The 21,472-nt window shown below is 42.1% G+C and overlaps 1 protein-coding gene across 2 annotated transcripts in view; it reads right to left on the bottom strand.

Annotated features, from left to right (window-relative positions):
* The window catches only part of GPN1 (GPN-loop GTPase 1), a 56,436-nt gene that overhangs the window by 29,130 nt on the left and 5,834 nt on the right, over positions 1-21,472 (bottom strand). For both annotated transcript variants that reach the window (XM_005313257.4, XM_042845499.2), the window contains exons 3-9: positions 21,024-21,063; positions 18,043-18,109; positions 16,105-16,142; positions 11,214-11,292; positions 11,009-11,103; positions 7,406-7,451; positions 1,971-2,117 (exon numbers count right to left, since the gene is read on the bottom strand). In XM_005313257.4, coding sequence (XP_005313314.3) covers positions 1,971-2,117; positions 7,406-7,451; positions 11,009-11,103; positions 11,214-11,292; positions 16,105-16,142; positions 18,043-18,109; positions 21,024-21,063 — 512 coding nt within the window. The remainder of the gene's footprint in view (positions 1-1,970; positions 2,118-7,405; positions 7,452-11,008; positions 11,104-11,213; positions 11,293-16,104; positions 16,143-18,042; positions 18,110-21,023; positions 21,064-21,472) is intronic.

Genomic DNA, 21,472 nt, shown 5'->3' with positions numbered 1-21,472 from the left:
TTTGATGCTACCATAATACAAATAATAAACATCCAGGGTACGCAGTAATTTTTATAAAGTACAGGAACATTTGCAATATAATCAAGGCCTAAAGTATATGGTAAAACCTACCCGATTTCTGTGGTTCTCTAGTGATACAGACCAGAAAATCTGAGATACTCATTTATTTACAAACAAAAGAGCAGAATTTTATTGAATTAGGTATGAAAACAAATCATGCAATCAGTAGAGTATATTTGTAAGTCATGCTCTGGCCAGAGGATCCATGCATGAAAAGGATGGTCCAATGGTTAGGACACTGGTTTAAGACATAGGAAAACTGGGTTCAATTCCCTTCTCTGCCACAGACTTCCTGTATGACCTTGGGAAAGTTACTTAGCCTCTCTTTGCTTCAGTTCTCCATCTGTAAAATGGGGATAGTACCCCTCCCTAAATGACAGGTGTTGTGAGGACAACTTCATTAAAGATTGGGAAGTACTTTGGGATATACTGATGAAGAGTGCTATATAAGAAATAGCATTATTGATTCAGCAGCTGGTGTTATTTATTTTGATATTGAATTCAGCCTTGTTGTCCACACATTTTCAGATGTCAACATGTGTAGATTTGTGTACTGACAACGCCTAACTGCATCACAGAACTGTCAAGAAGGAAAGCAGAAGGGTTTTTACAGCTACATAGTGGGAGCAGGCTGTTGGTACTTTTAGCAGCTAGGGAGACAGAGGAAGCCATTTGGAATTGTGGCATAAACTCATTAGCCGGATGTTTCTACTAAAATTATCAGTGAAATACTTGAGTTGACATTTTAAATTATCATTAGGTCTCAAAGTCAACATCGGGTTACGATGAATAGGGCAGTTCCAATAGAGCTAATGTTTCAGGAAGAAGATATAGCAACAGCTTACACTCTGTCCACTTAATCATTATCATCTGTAGCATTACCATCATGCCTAGGAACCAGGACCTGATCGTGTTGGATGCTATACAGATACAGAACAAAGAGACAGTACCTGACCCACCGAGATTACAATCAAGTATCAGGCAAGAGACCACAGATGGATATGGGCAGATGGAGGGGTACAAGTGAACAAGGAGACAGTATGGTTCTGCATTATAGGCAATAGCCTTTGCACACCAACAGCCTAACTATTGTCAAGTTTTTTGTAGGCACTGTGGCAAAGGACAGTTTTGAAGAGGGAGTGGAAGGTGGATAATGAGGTACCTTTGTGGATCTTTACAGGAAAGACCTGCCAAGCATGTGGGGCAGCATGGGTGAAAGCACAAAGGTAAAAAAAATTTAAATTTTAACACTTTTTTTAAAAATTGAAAGCTAATGGGGAGCACAATTCTGCAGCCAGGGGACAGTACGGGAGGGACACCATGCAAACCCCAATGAAATAGCTATGGGATTACTGGCACTCCCTGACATATAGGCTTTTCAATGGCACTCATTACTGGATTATTTAAGTACTTTATAGTAATGGATTTAGCCTCCCAATCCCACTGGGGTAGGAAAAGATATCTTCCCATTTACCATATGGGCAAGATCTCTGTTTCTAAGGTCATGACCAAAACAACCTCCTTCAGTAAGTGGTACAGAACTGAATCAGACTCCTTTAAAAAGAATGAAGGTCTTAGCTGACCCTGCTAGAGTACAAGGTATTTCAAATGAGAGACTCTGAAATGACACCATCCACTCCAACAATTACACTGCTTTCTTAGGAACACGACTACTTCATTCTTTGCTTTCTCTGGTGATTTATTTGCAATTTAATTTTAAATTACTCCCTCTGCCACTCTGAGGCAGGATAAAGTAATCCAAAGCATTTGCCCCTTATTCTCTGAAGAATGACGCAGAGAAATCAGTCCCCTCTATGTCCCAGGGTGCAGGACTCAGCAAGGAATCGAGTCTGAGAGCAGTGAAGAGAGATCCCTGTGTATGGGGGGTAGTGAACAGGGGGGAGGCTTACCTTGAGTGAGCTGTAAAACTCATCCAACACCAGGCTCATGGAACGAGTCAGGTTACTAACATATGTTGTCTCTTGATTCAAGGCATCTTGAAAGATCTCAAAATCCTGCATCCATTCTACTGCAAAACTGTGATCAATGATATCTGTCTGGAATGTATAAGGAAATGAGAAGTCAGTTTTCAGAGATGATGGTGGTTCCTTGGTTCTGTATTAGCATGGGCACTCCACAGTACCTGAGAGTTAAGGCTAGTAAACCGTTTTCATTCTAATTCCATTATCAAATGCTCATAACTTTCCAAAACATTCACTCCCTGGCCTAAAATATTCCATGCTTTGTTTTGCCAGTTCAGCTGTTTCAATCTGAAAAAGGTACAAACCCCAACACTATTTCAATTTTAAAAAGGCATGTTTAGAGTTTAAGGCAGTGCTACTGCAATTTGATCAACATGGGAGGACTCGTAGGTCTGCGTGCAGTCCCACTGAAGCCAATGGGACCCTGCCAGCGTGTACGAGATTGCATTATTGGGGTCTAGGCAAGTTGAGTCCTCACTTATGACCTCACACACCGTTGGTTGGTTTGAAAAACTTTAGTTTTTTTTATTAGTGACTAAACACTACTCACCGAGCACCACAGCAATCAGAGCTATGCAAACATATAGTACAGCACTCCCTGCCCCCATAGAACTTACAATATAATTTTTAACGCAAGACAAATGGATTTGGGGGAGAACACTGAAGACAAAAGAACAGGAGCAGTAAAGGGGAGTTTTGCAAAGGACTTTTACAAGTGAAGGAAGAAAGACTGGGTGAGTCTGTCTGTTAGTTTGTTCTGTGCTTGCTTGCCTGCCTGCTGTGTGATTCCTTAATTGAAGATTATAGTGTGGTCTGTTCTGGGGGTTGCGTGCTAAGCCAAGTGCTAGGCTAGGCTGAGAGTTTACTAATGAGGCTCTAGCCTGCTATCCTTTGATACCTAAATACTTTTGGGTCCCTTGACAAGAGGCAGGGATAACTCAGGGGAAATGGGGGCTTAAAAAGCTAGCTCCTAAGAAGCCAGAGAAAGCAGCAAACAGGAGTTTTGTGCGGGAGTGAGTGAAGCAGATACACCTAACAAAAATACTCTAAACTTAGGCCATTTTAATCACCCACCCGCCCCAGCCAAAAAGAAAACCTGCAAGAGTAAAAATAATGCAGACAGAAGTCCAGCAACGAAGTGGGGACTATATAGCTTATTACACCGGGAGCACTCAAGGAAGACAAGGCCATTGGGGAAAAGCTAAATGAATTCTTTGTATTGGTCTTCACTGCAGAAGATGTGGGGGAGATTCCAGCACCAGAGTCATTCTTTTTAGTTGCCAAATCTGAGGAACTGTCCCAGATTGAGGTGTCAATAGAGGCGGCTTTGGAACAGATTGATACAAACAGTAATAAGTCACTAAGACCACATGGTATTCACCCAAATGTTCTGAAGGAATTCATACAAAATTGAACTACTATTGTAGTTTGCAGCCTATCACTTAAATCAGCCTCTGTATCAGATGACTGAAGGGTAGCTAATGTAGTGCCGATTTAAAAAAAAAAAAAAAAAAAAAAAAAAAAAGAGGCTCCAGAGGCAGTCCTGGCACTTCCAGGCCAGTAAGCCTAACTTCAGTACCAGGCAAATTGGTTGGAACTATAGAAAAAAACAGAATTACCAGATACATAGATGGACTTAATTTGTTAGGGAAGAGTCAACAGGGCTTTTGTAAAGGGAAATCATGCCTCACCAGTCTATTAGAATTCTTTGAGGGTGTCAACAAGCACGTGGACAAGGGTAATCGAGTGGCTGCAGTATTCTTGGACTTTCAGAAAACCTTTGACAAGGTCCCTCACCACAGGGTTTTAAGCAAACAAAGCAGTCATGGGATTAGAGGGAAGGTACTCTCATGAATCAGTAACTGGTTAAAAGACAGGAAACAAAGGGTAGGAATAAATGGCCAGTCTTCACAATGGAGAGAGGTAAATAGCAGGGTCCCCCAAAGATCTATACTGGACCTGTGCTGTTCAACATACTCTCCCACAGCCTCCTCTCCCCACAGACCAAGGAGATCAATCCCCTCCCCTGTAGTCCATGCAGGAGTGAGTTTGATGCGGGAGCCAGCTACTGCCCAGCTGAGAGTGCCATGTGAGCTCTCCACACTGAGGAATTTCAAAATTTCCTGGGGCTTTGAAAGGAGAGGGGCAAATGCCTGTGTAGCTGGATGTAGGGCAGTGGAGTTCGAAAAAGTGAGCATTGTGGGATACCCCCTGGAGTCCAGTTACAGCGAAGTAATAAACGCTGTGTCTACACTGACGCTTTGTTGATCTAACTTTGCCGCAACAAGCTCTATGCCTCTTGGCATGGTGGTTTTATTTTGTCAGCAAAGCAGAAGACTACTGTTGGTGGGAGGAGTATTGTGTGTACACCTCCACCATTTTATTGAAAAAAGCTGCCTTTTGACGATGAAACTATGTAGTGTAAACAAGGCCTAACTCAGGCTATGTCTACACTGTACTTTTGTTGGTAAAACTTTTGTCGGTCGGGGTGTGGAAAAAAACCACAATCCCAACGACAAAAAGCGCCAGTGTGGACAGCGCTTTAATCAGCAGGAGACACTCTCCTACTGACAAAGCTACCGTCCCTCGTTGGGGGTGGTTTTATTTTGTTGGCAGGAGAGCACTGCCGTAGCAGCACAGCTGTGCTGCTGTAAGGTGCACAGCGTAGACATAGCCTCTGAGTGTCACAGTTAAATACAAGGTGGAACAGATTGTTCAGCGTAAGTAGTTAACACATTTCCAGGGACCCTTCAAGGTGAAGTGACCCTTTAACACTCCTTCAGTCATAGGGAGAAAAGGGGGAGAAGCAGCTGGGGGTGGGCAGCAATCACCCCCCCCCCCCATCTTTCCTCCTTATGACTAGAGGGGTGTTAAAAGGGTCACTTCACACCACTGCATACACAGTAACTGACATAGTTACTTTTCCATTTTACTGACTTCGTACCCTAGACAGCAGTGTGTGTGTAGACAGCTCCACTGCTCCACTGTAATTACCAGGTCAGGTTCTTATACAGCAAAAGCAGAGATGCACTGATTTTACATCTTCCTAGTTTTACAAACTGTCAGAGGAACATAGGCAGGCTTGGAGGGGGCATGCAAGGTGGTGGCCTCTAGAGCAGGGGTGAGAGTAGCGTGAGCACTCAGGACAGTGGGTCTTTGATCAGGTGTGTGAGAGAGAAGCGAGGCTGGCATTCAAGGCAGGGGGTTGCCAAGGCAAGTGAGAGAGAGAAGGAAAAGTTTAGGAACGGGGTGACTGGGAAATACATAGCATCGGAAATAACTATCACATTTGTAAAAGTGGACTAGGCTTCAAGCGGGGGGAGGACGGGGGACGGATAGCTCAGTGGTTTGAGCATTGGCCTGCTAAACCCAGGGTTGAGAGTTCAATCCTTGAGGGGGCCACTTAGGGATCTGGGGCAAAAATCAGTACTTGGTCCTGCTACTGAAGGCAGGGGGCTGGACTCGATGACCTTTCAAGGTCCCTTCCACTAATTTATTTAAAGTGACAGCATCCCTTTAAGAGTATACATCAGTAAATAAAAAGGAATGGAAACACATCCTTAGGATGACTAGTATCTGCCAAGTGTACAGTTTAGTAGTGTCAATGATCGACACCAACAGGCTTTGCCAAAGGATGCCCATTACAGCACAGAGGACTCTCACCGTAAGAAAAAGGAACTTAGGCAATAGAAAGGAATTTGTTTACAGAACTCCATTTGTGTTTTTTCTGTTGGGCAAGGAAACTCAGCCCATTATTGAGAAGTGGTAGGTTTAGAAAATTCTCCCTACCTTACTAGGGCAGGGCAAGACTATGGGGGTAGATATGAAGGTAGGTACTGAACCACACTTCTAGATGAAGGGTTAAGGTATCCAGTATAAGTGACAGGTGGCAGAAATGTGGTCTTCGTCAGTGAAGATGGCATGTAAAATCAGCGTAAAAAGGAGAAGACTGGAGTCAAATGAAAGGTGTAGCAGCTGGAAACAGAGAGTCCCAACTAGAGTAGCCCTGCAACTCTCCACAGATGAGGAGAGACTAACTGGGCCCTCACCCAGGCATGTGAGGCTAGTTCTCCCGGCAGGTCCAGAGCAGCGAGGAGGAGCAGCAGAGGCAAAGATCTTCAGTCCCTCAGAAGCCCCAATGATTTAAGTCTAAGTTGTCTGCTGGGAGATGGCAGCCCTTAAACCCTGGAAAGGACACTGGGAGGGCAGAATTGGGGGTGATCATTCGTGCGTGGGCACACACGATTATGTTCATACACAAGAACAGCAACAGGAAGTTTTAGAAGTATTTTTTTAAATGGCAGAACTTTTCAACTGAATCAAAAATCACATTGTGCAGTAGCTACCTCTGTAGCTGAAGAGTCTTAGCTGTGTTACCCTGGCCCTGCCTTCCCCTTTCTCCCTCCTATTGCTTGTCAAACTTACCTGTTGTGTCTCATCTTATATTTAGATTCTAACCTCTGTGAGGCAAGGGGCATTTTTTAAATTTTAGGTGATTTAGGAGCATAGGTCACTTTCAATGGGATTTGTGGTTCTAAGTCACATACATGCTTTTGAAAAACCTAGCATCCAGGCAGAACCCCACAAAATTAGGGTCTCTCTAGACTGAGGTTTCACAGCAAAGTTTGACAGCTTGATATAAGGAAGAGAGGAAAACATAAGAGGAAAAGGAAGGAGTCCAGCAGTTTCTCCAATTTAGAGACAATTTTCTGTAGAACAAAGCTCTTCTCTATTCCTCAGTCCTACTCTTCCATTTTGATACCAGACATGATGACAACTAGCATCCTTAAAAAATATTTAATGGGATTATCAAATTGAAATGCTACCTTCACTTTCCTAGATTTGATCGCTGTCAGTTACCTTGCAACTAAGCTTAACTGCCTTTATCTTTTCCACATCAAAAATAAGCCTCCTATTCATAGATTTTAAGAACAGAAGCAACCACTAGATTATCTAGTTTGACTTTCTGTATAACACAGGTCACAGAGTTTCACCCGATTACCCTGTATGGAGGCCAAATTGCTTGTGTTTGGCTAAAATAGATCTTCCAGAAATGCATCCAGTTTTGATTTACACACTCCAAGCGATAGAAAATTCACCACATCCCTGCTTTCCAATGGTTAATTGCCTTCACGGATAAAAATCTGTGCCTTATTTCTACTTAGAATTTATCTGGCTTTGACTTCTGGCCATTGGTTCTTGTTATGCCATTCTCCACTAAATTAGAGCCCTTTAGTAGCCAGTATTCCTCCATCCATCTCTGAGGCAAAAATGTCCTTGCTGAGGAGAGGTGATGACACTATTATAAGAGAAGTCTAACAAGCATCTTGTTCACTTGGACACTGACAACAGATTCTACTTACCTTGTTCATGGCCAAAATAAAAGGTAGTTTTGTTTTGTACAGGATACTGAAAGGAGAGAAGAGGAGCAGTCAGAAAAGTCACCTAGACTTCAATAAGACATAGATTAACATCTTTCCACATTAAGCATGAGGCAGATAGGCCTGCATATAAAAGCCAAATCCCAAAATTGTGATTTTAGTAGGAAAGGACATTTTACTCTGACCAAATTAAAGTGTAATCTTTCACTCACATCACTAAGGACCTAAATATAAAAAGGAGGTTATAAGCATCTCTCTGTAGAACAGCAATTGTCCTGTGTGCATGGCTGAGCTTGACTGATGTTTTTCTATTATTTCAGCTCTACTTGTTATTAACCTTCCTTTTTTCTTTTATTTTGACTCAGGACTTTTAGCATGGTTGAGATGATATTTGTGGACTGATCTATGACCTCAAAATACATACAGATCTGTAGACCCAACTGGACATATTTTTGGATCCATGAACTTTGAGGCATAGTTACTAGAAAGGGTAAGTTCTCTGTTTAGGAATGCAGAATTGCTAAACTGCATCAGACCTCAGGTCTACCCAGTTTAATATATTGTCTGGTTCTGGCCACTGTTGGAGACACTTCAGAGGATGACATAAGAACAGTGCAGCAGGCTTATGTGGAATAATCTATCCCCCATATAAAACTCATCCTCATCTCTAATACATCTCTACCTCGATATAACACGACCCGATATAACACGAATTTGGATATAATGCGGTAAAGCAGTGCTGGGGGTGGGGGTGGGGGGCTGCACATTCCGGTGGATCAAAGCAAGTTCAATATAACACGGTTTCACCTATAACACGGTAAGTTTTTTTGGCTCCCGAGGACAGCGTTATATCGAGGTAGAGGTGTAGTTAGAGATTGGCTTAAGACCAGAAACACAAGGTTTAATATTCCTTTCAAAATTTGTATTGTTATAACAAAAATTTTGAATATTCTTACTAGCCATATAAATAACCAATCCCTTTTTGAATTTTGTTAAATTCTTAGCCTCAATGACTTCCTCTGGCAGTAAGCTACACAGCTTGATTACATATTGCATGAAAAAGTAGCCCTGGAGTGGATATTAGCCAGTTAACCTAAAAGACAAACCAGGCCCCCTAATAAGTCTATGGTTCTCATGTAAGATTTGTTAGAGTTGTCCTTAATGGAATCTGCTTTGTATTCCAGGTTCAGCAACTTCTGTTCACTGTGGTTGTTTAAAATGGAAATAAAAATCAATGTCTTATTTTCAGTCATTATAAGAAAAACTTCTGCAAAAAGGGGAATCTTGCAACATGTTCAGAAAACGGTGGGTGCGACATTCTTTGTACAAAGTATGCCTTGTGAGGTATCATTCTAAAAGTCTTAATCTGCTAGAGATTAATATGTTGTTGAATTGTATGTGCTATCACTGTATGTGAAGTTATAAAGTTTGGCTATGTATGTGTTACTAAAACATGTTGTGAGGTTGAAAGCACCCACAAGCAGCCTTTCAGGTACAACCGTAAAAAGGCCAAACAATGTTAATGGCTTATTAAGAAAATGCACACAAACACAAGGATTACCCCAGGAACTGTATACAATAAAAACCTCTCAGAGATAGCAGTACACAATGGGAACTGTTTGACCCAGGTCACAGCAAAAGAGCTTTCCAACAAGTGAATAAAAGATATAAAAGAGAAAAAACGATATCATAAAGGGACCTTGCTCTCTCTACAACAACAACAGCTGAAAATATCTGAGAAATAAAGTCTAAACAGGGAGAAGTTATGGTCCCAGGCTAAGAAAGTGCTAGTCCCAGGCTGATGGGTCAGAGGGCTCAGTGGTACCCCAGTTCCAGGTGGCACTCTGGAGGGAAACTCATCACAGTGGGATTCAAGCTCAATCTTTTCCCCACCATACAGGGCCCTCTGCAAAGAGCACACTACCATCAGCTCTCAGGAGCTTTCCCCCAGTACTGTCAGCCCCATTTTCCCTGAGGAATGCAGCTTTCTTGATGGGTCATGAAGGCAGAGAGTTCTGTCTCTGCTATAGTTGAGCCCCAAACTACTGAGGGCCTTGAAGAGGCCTGAACAGAAACTGAATTTGCATTGAAGAAAACAGGACTCAGTGAAGGGTGCAGCATGCCACTGTGATGTGCTCTTGGTGGCTTTTGTAGCTAAGCAGATGGGATCCTGCACAAACTGAACTTTCCTGTATCTGGAACTAAAGAGGAAGACAACATGGAATTTCAAATAACTCCTCCAGGAGGTGATGAATGTGTGAACTGCTGTGGCTACATACTCCTCCAAATGGCAAAGATGAAGCATCCTGACAAGATATCAGTAGATGCAACAATTTCTTTGCCACTTTGTCCAAGATTACCAGTAATACTCAAACATCAATGACCTTGACAAAAAGCAGAGCAGATGCCTTTAATGAAAGAACTACTCAGTATCCTGGCTAGCAAACAAAATATTTCTGCCCTCCCACCATTAGCATAGAACTCTTGCCTGGGCCGAGTTTGCTCTTCCTTCATCAAGATACTGATTTCTTGCAGACATTAAGAACTCTCAGACTGTACTGATTTCATCAGACACTCTGGGTACGTTCTCCAGACGTGAGTAAAAGCTCTGTGTAGCTTGAAAGCTTGTCCCTTCCATCAACAGAGACTGGTCCAACAAAAGATATTACCTCACCTATCTTGTCTCTCTCACATCCTGGGACCAACACAGATAAAAAAACACTGCAAACAATTGATTTCATGTAGCACCTCTCAACCTCTCCAAGAGGTCTCAAATACTGGGGAGAGATATAGGTGGTACTGAGCCTTGTGAAAGTCCACAAGGGATTTTTACTGGTGAGGAGCAGCTGCTTGTCGGAGTTCTCACAGGTCCCGGTTGAGAAGAATGATTGAATCTGTCAGTGTTGCACTGTTTTCTTTGGGTAAAAATACTGTGAGTGAGAGATGAATGGTCAAATCCAATAACTTTGTTCCAATTTAAGGTTTCAGAGTAGCAGCCCTGTTAGTCTGTATCTGCAAAAAGAAGAACAGGAGTACTTGTGGCACCTTAGAGACTAACAAATTTATTAGAGCATAAGCTTTCATGGACTACAGCCCACTTCTTCAGATGCATATAGAATGGAACATATATTGAGGAGATATATATACACACATACAGAGAGCATAAACAGGTGGGAGTTGTCTTACCAACTCTGAGAGGCCAATTAATTAAGAGAAAAAAAACTTTTGAAGTGATAATCAAGCTAGCCCAGTATCACTTCAAAAGTTTTTTTTCTCTTAATTAATTGGCCTCTCAGAGTTGGTAAGACAACTCCCACCTGTTTATGCTCTCTGTATGTGTGTATATATATATCTCCTCAATATATGTTCCATTCTATATGCATCCGAAGAAGTGGGCTGTAGTCCATGAAAGCTTATGCTCTAATAAATTTGTTAGTCTCTAAGGTGCCACAAGTACTCCTGTTCTTCTTGTTCCAATTTAAGGATCTTTTCAAGAAATGTGGGCTCCCTCATTTCTTTGTGAGGATAAGACAGACAGCATTTTGAAAAGATATATATTTGATTTCTGAACCTATGGTTTCTTACCTGCAAGCATACAACATGTTAGACATAAAGGTGATAGGGCTGGTGCTGCGAGATGTGTCCATCACATAAACGACAACTGAAGGAAAAGTGGAAGCCTGAAAGAACAGGATAAAACAAGTTTTAGTTAAGTAAAACATGCCATTCTGCAACCACCTACCCCAGCCAGCCTCGTGCAAAACTCTGATGTCGTGCAAAACACACTTACCAGTGCCTCAGTGATGATAGTGCCTGAGGCTGACCAGGTGAACACCTCAATCTGTCCTGGTGTATCAATAAGAACATATCTGTGAAGAAGGCAACCGCCAAAAACAAAGAAAGAATTAGTCAAAAGTAGGGCTGTCAAGAGATTAAAAAAAAACCAAAACCACAATTAATCGCACCGTTAAACAATAGAATACCATTTAAATATTTTTGTATGTTTTCTACATTTTCAAATATATTAATTTCAATTACAACACAGAATACGAAGTGTACAGTGCTCACTTTTTATTTATTTTTTATTACAAATATTTGCACTGTAAAAAAAAGAAATAGTATATTTAAATTCACTTAAGTACTGTAGTGCAATCTCTTTATAATGAAAGTTGAACTTACACATGTAAAATTATGTACAAATAATAACTGCATTCAAAAATAAAACAATGTAAAACTTTAGAATCTACAAGTCCACTCAGTCCTACTTCAGCCAATCGCTCAGACAAACGAGTTTGGTTACAATTCACAGGAGATGCTGCTGCCCATGTCTTGTCTAGAATGTCACGTGAAAGTTAGAACAGGCATTAGCATGGCACTGTTGTAGCTGGCATCGCAAGATATTTACATGCCAGATGCACTAAAGATTCATATGTCCCTTTATGCTTCAACCACCATTCCAGAAGACATGTGTTCGTGGTGATGACGGGTTCTGCTTGATAACGATCCAAAGCACAGCGGACCGACGCATGTTCATTTTCATCATCTGAGTCAGATGCCATCAGCAGAAGGTTGATTTTCTATTTTGGTGGTTCAGGTTCTGTAGTTTCAACAATAGAGCGTTGCTCTTTTAAGACTTCTGAAAGCATGCACCACACTTCATCCCTCTCAGATTTTGGAAGGCACTTCGGATTCTTAAACCTTGGGTCGAGTGCTGTATCTAGCCTTGGAAATCTCACATTGGTATCGTCTTTGCATTTTGTCAAATCTGCTGTGAAAGTGTTCTTACAATGAATATGTGCTGGGTCATCATCCGAGACTGCTAGAACATGAAATATATGGCAGAATGTGGGTAAAACAGAACAGGAGACATACAATTCTCCCCCCAAGGAGTTCAGTCACAAATTTAATTAACAAATTTTTTTAAATGAGCATCATTAGCATGGAAGTATGTCCTCTGGAATGGTGGCAGAACATGAAGGGACATATGATTGTTTAGCATATCTGGCACATAAATACCTTGCAACACCGGCTACAAAAGTACCATGCGAACACCTGTTCACACTTTCAGGTGACATTGTAAATAAGAAGCAGTCAGCAGTATCTTCCATAAATGGAAACAAACTTTTGTCTAAGCAATTGACTGAACAAGAAGTAGGACTGAGTGGACTTGTAGGTTGTAAAGTTTTACATTGGTTACATAACTGCACTCAAAAACAAAAATCTACATTTATAAGTTACACTTTCACGATAAAGAGATTGCACTACAGTACTTGTATGAGGTGAACTGAAAAATACTCTATTTTGTTTCATTTTTATAGTGCAAATATTTATAATAAAAAATAATAAAGTGAGCACTGTACACTTTGTACTCTGTGTTGTAATAGAAATCAATATATTAGAAAATACAGAAAAACATCCAAAATATTGAATAAATCTCAATTGGAATTCTAGTGTTTAACACTGCTGTCATAACTATAAAGGGAAGGGTAACAGCCCTCCTGTGTACAATGCTATAAAATCCCTCCTGGCCAGAGACTCCAAAATCCTTTTACCTGTAAAGGGTTAAGAAGCTCAGGTAACCTGGCTGACACCTGACCCAAAGGACCAATAAGGGGACAAGATACTTTCAAATCTTGGTGGGGGGGAAGGCTTTTGTTTGTGCTCTTTGTTTTTGGGGAGAGTTCGCTCTTGGGACTAAGAGGGACCAGACATCAATCCAGGCTCTCCAAATCTTTCTGAACAAGTCTCTCATATTTCAAACTTGTAAGTAAACAGCCAGGCAAGCAGTGTTAGTTTTATCTTTGTTTTCTCAACTTGTAAATGTACCTTTTACTCGGGTGTTTACCTCTGTTTGCTGTAACTTTGAACTTAAGGCTAGAGGGGGATTCCTCTGGGCTCTTTAAGTTTGATTACCCTGTAAAGTTATTTTCCATCCTGATTTTACAGAGATGATTTTTACTTTTTTCTTTAATTAAAAGCCTTCTTTTTAAGAACCTGATTGATTTTCCCTGTTTTTTAGATCCAAGGGGGTTGGATCTTGATCCACCAGGAGTTGGTGGGAGAGAGGAGGGGGGGAGGGTTAATTTCTCCTTGTTTTAAGATCCAAGGGGTTTGGATCTGTATTCACCAGGGAATTGGTGAAGAGTCTCTCAAAGCTACCCAGGGAAGGGAATTAGCACATTGGGAGTGGTGGCGGCAGCGGACCAGATCTAAGCTGGTAGTTAAGCTTAGAAGTTTTCATGCAGGCCCCCACATCTGTACCCTAAAGTTCAGAGTGGGGAAGGAGCCTTGACAACTGCGATTAATTTTTTTAATCGCCATTAATTTTTCTGAGTTAATTGTGTGAGTTAACTGCAATTAATCAACAGCCCTAGTCAAAAGCACAAGCTTCTGGTAATTAGCCTATCAAAAAGATGGGGACAGATCATGTTAATTTTAGTTACAGCTCAGGGAGATTTCTCCGAAAGTGTTCCGAGACTTAGGGCTTGTCTACACTGGCACATTTCTGCACAGTAAAGCAGCTTTTTGCCTCAAATGACTGCTCTGCTCATTGTTTTGAGCTCGGCTGCCCTGGAGACTTACACCCCTCCCCTTTCAAAGCACCATTTCTGACAGCTATTGCTCCAAAGCAAGCCATTAATGTGGAATGCATGCTGTTGAACATGAGGGAGGGAGGGAGGGAAGGAGGGAGGCAGGCAAGTGCTGATGTTGGGGGTTTTCCCCTCCCCCAGGACTGGCTGCTTCCTGTCGCTGTCTGAACTTACAAGACAGCATGCTGACACACAGGAGAGAGAGATCACTTGATCATTGCCTGTTAGGTCCACTCCCTCTGGGGCACCTGGCATTGGCCACTGTCGGTAGACAGGATACTGGGCTAGATGGACCTTTGGTCTGACCCGGTACGGCCGTTCTTATGTTCTTATGTACACTCTATCCCCCAAAACATCCTGTTTCTCTCCTCCCCTACATACACACACTCCCTGTCTCACATTCCCCCCTGCCCCTTCAGTTGAAAAGAAGTTGGCAATGTAGTAGGATGCCCATGTGTCACGGAGTCACCGGGCGATGCTCTGGAACTACTCCATATGAAGCCAATCAGGACTCTGGGGGAGCCTCCTCTCTCTGAGCAGACCGTCTACAGGGCAAGAAGCTTACACAGCTTCGACCTTCCTGGGTCTGACCTTGGCGCATTCAGCATCCCCCTTTCACATGGTGCACTTCCCACAGCAAGTCCGCACCGGCAGGGCTCCCGGGGAAGCCAGAGGGCCTGCACCCCAACTCTGCAGTCAGATGTGACTCTCAGCCAGCATAAAACAGAAGGTTTATTCGTAGACAGGACCACAGCGTAGAACAGAGCTTCCTATTACAGACATCAGTGACTTTCAGCCAAGTCCATCTTGGGAATCCTGGGCCAGACGCCCTGAATTCCCCTCTTCCAGTTCCCCCAAGCAGACTGCCAGCCTCTCCTCCTTCTCTCGCTTCCCAGGCCAAAGGTATCACCTGGTCGCACCCCCATCCTGGGTCTCGGGTTACATAGCTGCAAATAGCTGGGCAGTCTCACCTGCCCTGAGAGCCTCAGCAAAAATCACACAACCAATTCCCACCACCAAAGTATTGGTGGAGTACACAGGGAAACTAAGGTACACACAGTATTAGTATAGGACAGTAAGACTCACATGCAACATAGCAAGATGAATTAAACCCCACTTCATCACATCATGGAACAATGGGATTGGGAAACCTGCATCATGTGACGCTGTGCTTGCCCCATGAGGCATTGCAAACCCTTCCCAAAGCACCCTGCGGCCTGTGCACAGTGGGATAACTACCACAATGCACTGCTCTCTTTGCCTTTGCAAGAGCTGCTAATGTGGATGCGCTCCACCATCACAAGGAGCACAGCATGGACACGCAACAGCGGTTTAATTCCAGCGTTTTATTAAAAGTGGTGTAACTTGTGGCGCAAGAAACTTGCCAGTGTAGATATACCCTTAGGAAAGGACCTGAAAATCTCCTGCACTGAAGGTGTCAGCAAAAGATCATTACTGTTCAAAAGCATCAACATAACAGCTACTTAGACTGTAAGCTCTTTAGAACAAAAACTGATTCCCTGTGTTTACACATCACGTAGAACAATGGGGCTTATATGAATTGTATTAAGGGAGCTTTGCAATCAACAGACCCATCCTCTACCAACTTCAAACTGTTAACATTTGGACTATATCACAGAGGACATTAATTTAATTATCCATCAAATTCCAAGTCTTCTGTTTAGATATCGTCAATATTGAGGCTAAGGGAAAACCAACAAGCAGGTGGCACTGAACTCCCCCCACCCCCACCACACATCACATGGACCTTACAGAAGAAAAATAGATAAAATTACCAGTCTGGTACTGGGAAAGCACAAGAGAGGGGTGAGACCAGGAGAATGAGTCTCCAAATTATTCTGCTCTGGTTACTGGAAGCTTGTGGTTCTGCTTCCAGCTGTAGCTCTTTTCTCAAGCACCACACACCTAAGTAGCAGACAGTTCCTGCACCTGGATATGTACAACTCTTTCCCAGGATAAGACTGGTAATTTCAGACAGCTTTGCTCAAGTAAAGACCCTGTACTGGAACTCTTTCAAATGGCTTTCCTAGAGGGATTTCAGAATAGTATATTTTTTTGGAATTTACTCACTGAGATGTGTTCTGTCGCTTTTCAATAAACTTCATCACCTGATTGGAAAGAAAATAGACCCATTACAAAGCAAAGACTATGCCCTTTTATAAGAGATAAGCTTTAACTTCAAATTATTTTTTTGGACTATATATGTACACCAAGGAATGCTAAAGTTAAAAACCCAAGCATTTAAAAAAATATCCAATTTCTCTTAACAGTTAATTTCTATAAGTACTCAATCATTGCATATACTAAAATCAACCTTAACTCTGCTCATATCCTGATTAGAGAAATTGTACAAGGAAGGCAATAATTTCCCACTCTTCATTAAGAGTTTCATCTTGTATGATGTGGTTTGGTTCAATGCCTCCTCGAAGGTCCTCGGCATTTCACTAAATCAGGCCCTGTGATTCCAGATGGAAGCCAGTTTTCAAGTGTCATTAGATAGAGCTAGCAAGTCTCCATATACAAGCCTCAGATGCCCAGAAATCAGAGCACATACATGAAAAGGACAGAAATCAGCATAGTGTCAAAGAACACATAATATCAAAAACAAGTATGTATGAAAAATTACACAATTGATGTTCTGTGGTGCACATTTTCTATACTCTACACACAATGAGAAGCTGGCATCTCTACGGGAGTAGAGCTAAGGCAGACTGGAACCTCCAAAAGTTTGGATTTCTTGTATCTTTAGTCTTAACTCTGAATATCCTGGGTTTCTAAATGTTAGAGTTAAAATGTACCCAACATTCTGGAAAGGTAATAACTCAAACCACTGATATATGCCTGCAAACTTAACTTCATCTTAACCAAGTTCATTGTGATATAGCAACATCTTAAATATCTTTAACTTAAAGGTAGTATTTTGTTGGAGGTTAAAAAAAAAATTAAAAAAAATTCAAGGCTTAGGAGTGCCACCATATCCTGGCTCTTGCTAGACCACACAGCCCTATGAAGCTAATGAGCTGCAGTTTCCCCAATTTTCCTCTGCATCATATTGCTTTGTAGAGTTTATATACAAACTGCAGTGTTTTCATTTCTCCTGTTTTTCTTACTCTGCATAGAATTTATGAAGTACTTGTCAAACCATTCAAACTTCATACAGCAACTATTTCTTTACTAAATAAAGACAATTTTTGTTTTATTAGCCTATGTTCCAGATATTAATCATGTTTAACTGTAGTACTGTAAACATTCAAAACTTCACATTGTTTTAGCTACAGGATTCAAAGATTCTTCAAGGAAATTTTTGAAAATGGTAGCATTTTTAAGCAAACTTAAAAATGGCTAGGTGAATTGCCTTCAAACATCCAAAAAAAATAATTTAAAAAGGAAGTAAGCACAAAAATACATTTCCCAAGTAAAGTTACAAGATAAGAGAATACAGGGCTTAGACTGTCTGCTACTCTGTTTGTACAGTGCCTAGCATTATGAGCTCCCATTCTTGGTTGATACTTTGGCACTACCATAATAAACACGATTAATAATAATCATAATAATCAGGGGACATGGCTGCAAACTCAGCTATTATCTCTCCATAACGTTTCCCCCCTCCCACTTTAAACCAGGTCATCAAAAGTTAGGGAGAAACACATCGCTGGCAGTATTGCTGCTTTCTATTTGCCAAGTGGAGCAGGTAGAGGTGTCATTTGTTTGCGCCCTTCCACTCTGTATCCCTGAGACATTTTACTCTCACAGCAGCAAATCCCTGGATCAAACTCAATTTAAAATTACTCAGTCAATTTACTAGATATGTGGTTCAATACAGTAGACTGCACTTCCCCTGCCTCAAAGCAATTACTTTTTATGGCAGCTTCTAACTTTTCTTCTCAGTGAAAATATGCCCTCTGCAAGTCCACATGTGGAAGAATGGGAAACTGGCTTGTAAGTTACATGCTGCCTCTTACTAACATACAGCACAGCCTCATATAATAAGAACAAAGAGCTTGGTACCTGATCAAATCTTGTGGCAAAGAGATTGAGAGAAGTCACTATTCCACCATTTGGGCCCAGACCATATCTGGACACACAGCTCAGGAAAGCAGGTTATAGAAATGTTAATAGGCTTTTTTCCCAAACCTGGTACTACTTGCTTGTTTACATAGGTGTCTGGCATACTCTTGGACTAACAGTAACAAGTAAGAGACAAAGCCCCGGCCCTGGAGAGTTTACAATCTAATTTCCTAAGTGATGCAACCAATAAACGATAGGAAAGGACAGTGTTTTCATCAGTACATTGTAAAGAACTTTACATCATTACCCCATTTTTCATATGGAAACTGAGACACAGAGCGGTGAAGTCACTTGCCCAACATCACCCACCAGGGCAATGATTTGTCCCAGTCAAGTGGCCTCTTCATTAGGCCACACACTTGCTATGCATTTCTGTAGCAGGGTGCTGATGCAAAAGCACCTAATTAGCCCCTGCCCAGTCAGCTCCAATCAGGGGAAACAGATTGGGGCTGATGGAAAAGGCCTGATGCCAGCCTGAGGATTGGCAACACCTGCTGGCCTGACAAGCCAAGGGCTATAAAGACTGGGAGGGAGCCAGAAGGCAGGGGGCAGCCAGGGAGAAGTCAGTCAGGGAGGGAACTGGAGGCCTCCTAGCTGAAGGCTGGCTCTGCCTGTAAAGGAGGAGATTAATCCTGTAAAACTTGTACATAGATGGACACTGGTGGTGGGACGAAGTTAATAAAGACACGGGTGTTGCACAACCCTGAAGCCTCTCTGAGCCTTATTGGGGAGGGCAAGCGGGCCCCAGGAAGAGGGGCAGGTCGTGCACCCTGTTACAGCTTCCTAACCACTCTGTCCATTTTGTTACAGTGGAATGGGGATAATGGCCATGCTTAGAAATGTTCGAAGTGTGTAGCTGCTAACAGGGTCAGTCAGAGAAATCTTGTACATGGTCTATGTCCCAAAATCTTAACAGTTGTTACATCATTGTTACAGTAATTTTAAGCATTCAAAGTCTCTCTCTCTCCTTCTCCAAGCTCTCCCCAACCATTCCCTGAAACATTTTGCCTTCCCACTGGTTCCAGCTCACTCTGCCCTTCCCATGCCATTAATTAACACTGCAGAAGCCATTACCATGCAAGAACTTGCTTCTTGGAGCCGACAGGAACCCCTGTCTCGTTTTCCCCAGGTTCCTTCCCAGTGGGCCACCTCCTCACCCGAGCCCCTCATCTCTTCCCATTCCACCCATCCCCATTTATGCCCTTCCCCATAATCACCCCCAAACCTTTCCCCCATTCCCCCTCCCAGCAAGCATCTATAGGTCTTTTTTTCATTCAAATATACTTTGATTGCATTCCCTCCAAAATGAAAACAAAACAAAACCCTGAAATAATTAGATTTTAGCAAAATGCCTTCAGATCTTTTTGAGTTTTCTGGCCTACACTGAACTCAAATTGACACTGGCTGAGTGGTTTGGGATTAAAGACTACTGCTTATCCCTTTGAGGTGCAGTAAAATTTTCCTTGTTTCAAACCCCTTTTGCTCCTCGGTCCACATGTGTTCAGCATAACCCATTCAGTTCATGCGCATTAGGCACATGCCTACAATGAGAGCTAAATGCTGTGATTTTTTGGTCCCCCAAAAGGCTAGGGGTATCATGCACTCGGCGGAGGTAACTCCTGAGTGACTGAGATCCTGGTGTTATGATCTCAGCTCTAGTTTGATCCTTATCTGTATGCAAATATACAATGGTGGAATTCATGAACCCTAAAATCTGGTTTTGGTTTTTTGGGGTGGGGGAAGCTGTAGGTGAGGAACCACTTTGTGAAATGACCAAAAATCTGGATCACTAACCCTGTCCCACGCCCTCATGAGGCACAAAAATTTTCAAGGCTATTCAAGTAATAGTGCAGATTTTAGAGCACTTGAGTCAAACTTCAAACTGAAAGCTAGTATAAAAGTTAACTCTAGCAGACCTGGCAGTCCGCTATACTGTACGCTACAAGCATTAACCCTTTAACTCATCAATACCTACACTATTTCATAACACCATTCTTCCCAGAGATCAAATATCCATAATAAAAGATCAGGCAAATAATAAAAAGCCCATCAAGTCAGGTGTTCAGTCTCCAACAATGGTCAATGTTGGATGCTGCAGAGACAGCTATAACCCTCTCCTTGCACCTAAATCCCAATTTCCATTTGAAGAACATAACATAAGAACGGCCATACTGGGTCAGACCAAAGGTCCATCTAGCCCAGTATCCCGTCTTCCGACAGCGGCCAATACCAGGTGCTCCAGAGGGAATGAACAGAACAGACAATCATCAAGTGATCTATCCCGTTGCCCATTCCCAGCTTTTGGCAAACAGAGGCTAGGGACACCATCCCTGTCCATCCTGGCTAATAGCCATTGATGGACCTATCCTCCATGAATTTATCTAGTTCTGTTATAGCCTTGGCCTACATCCTCTGGCAAGGAGTTCCACAGGTTGACTGTGTGTTGTGTGAAAAAATACTTCCTCTTGTTTGTTTTAAGCCTGTTGCCTATTAATTTCATTTGGTGACCCTAGTTCTTGTGTTAAGCAAACAACACTTCCTTATTTACTTTCTCCACACCAGTCATGATTTTATAGACATCTATCATATCCCCCCTCACTCATCTCTTTTCCAAGATGAAGAGTCCCATTCTTATTAATCTCTTTCATATGGAAGCTGTTCCACACCCCTTATAATTTTTGTTGTCTTTTTCTGAATCTATTCCATCACAGGAGCACCAACAAGCAAACCAAAGCCCTTGTTTTCCAACCTACCCAGGCAAACCAGTATCCTGGCTTAAATTCTCACTGTGTCTGGCTACATTTTACCCATGAGCAACCCCAAACTCCAACCCTCTCTGTTTTCCTCAGTGTACAGAGATGGTATCTGTGTCTGTAGGAGTTGAGTATGCAGAGGTGACCTTAGGCAAAGGAAAAGGATACTGTTTCATGACTTCTTTGTACTTCACTGTGTCTCTGATATCTAGAAAAGAATAAAGTGATAAAGTCACAACTGAATGAATTATAGTAATGTGATGAGAGGGGAAAGACAGCTCCCCAGGTGTAAGCATTCCCCCTTCCCTCCCTGCCTCAATGAAGGCAGCCAGTACAGGTGGGACTATTTCACAGAGGACTTTAATGCTTCATCGACACTAGCCACCCCCACCATACTTGTAAAACATCACATCAATACACAAGACCTCCAAATAATTTACATGTTTGACAATCACCGTTTGGATTAGATTTGCTTTCAGCAGGGCTAGATCCAGATACGATGGTGAACAGAACATGTGCATTTATCTGGACAGTGAGGGATCCAACACTCTTGAGAGCTGTAAAGCGGGGTTCTCAAAATTCATTGCACTGTAACCCCCTTCTGACAACAAAAACTA

Source organism: Chrysemys picta, chromosome 3 (genome assembly GCF_011386835.1).
Source record: "Chrysemys picta bellii isolate R12L10 chromosome 3, ASM1138683v2, whole genome shotgun sequence".
Taxonomy (NCBI): domain Eukaryota; kingdom Metazoa; phylum Chordata; order Testudines; family Emydidae; genus Chrysemys; species Chrysemys picta.
Note: the sequence above shows the minus strand (reverse complement) of the source record. Positions and strands in the feature narration are given on the sequence as shown.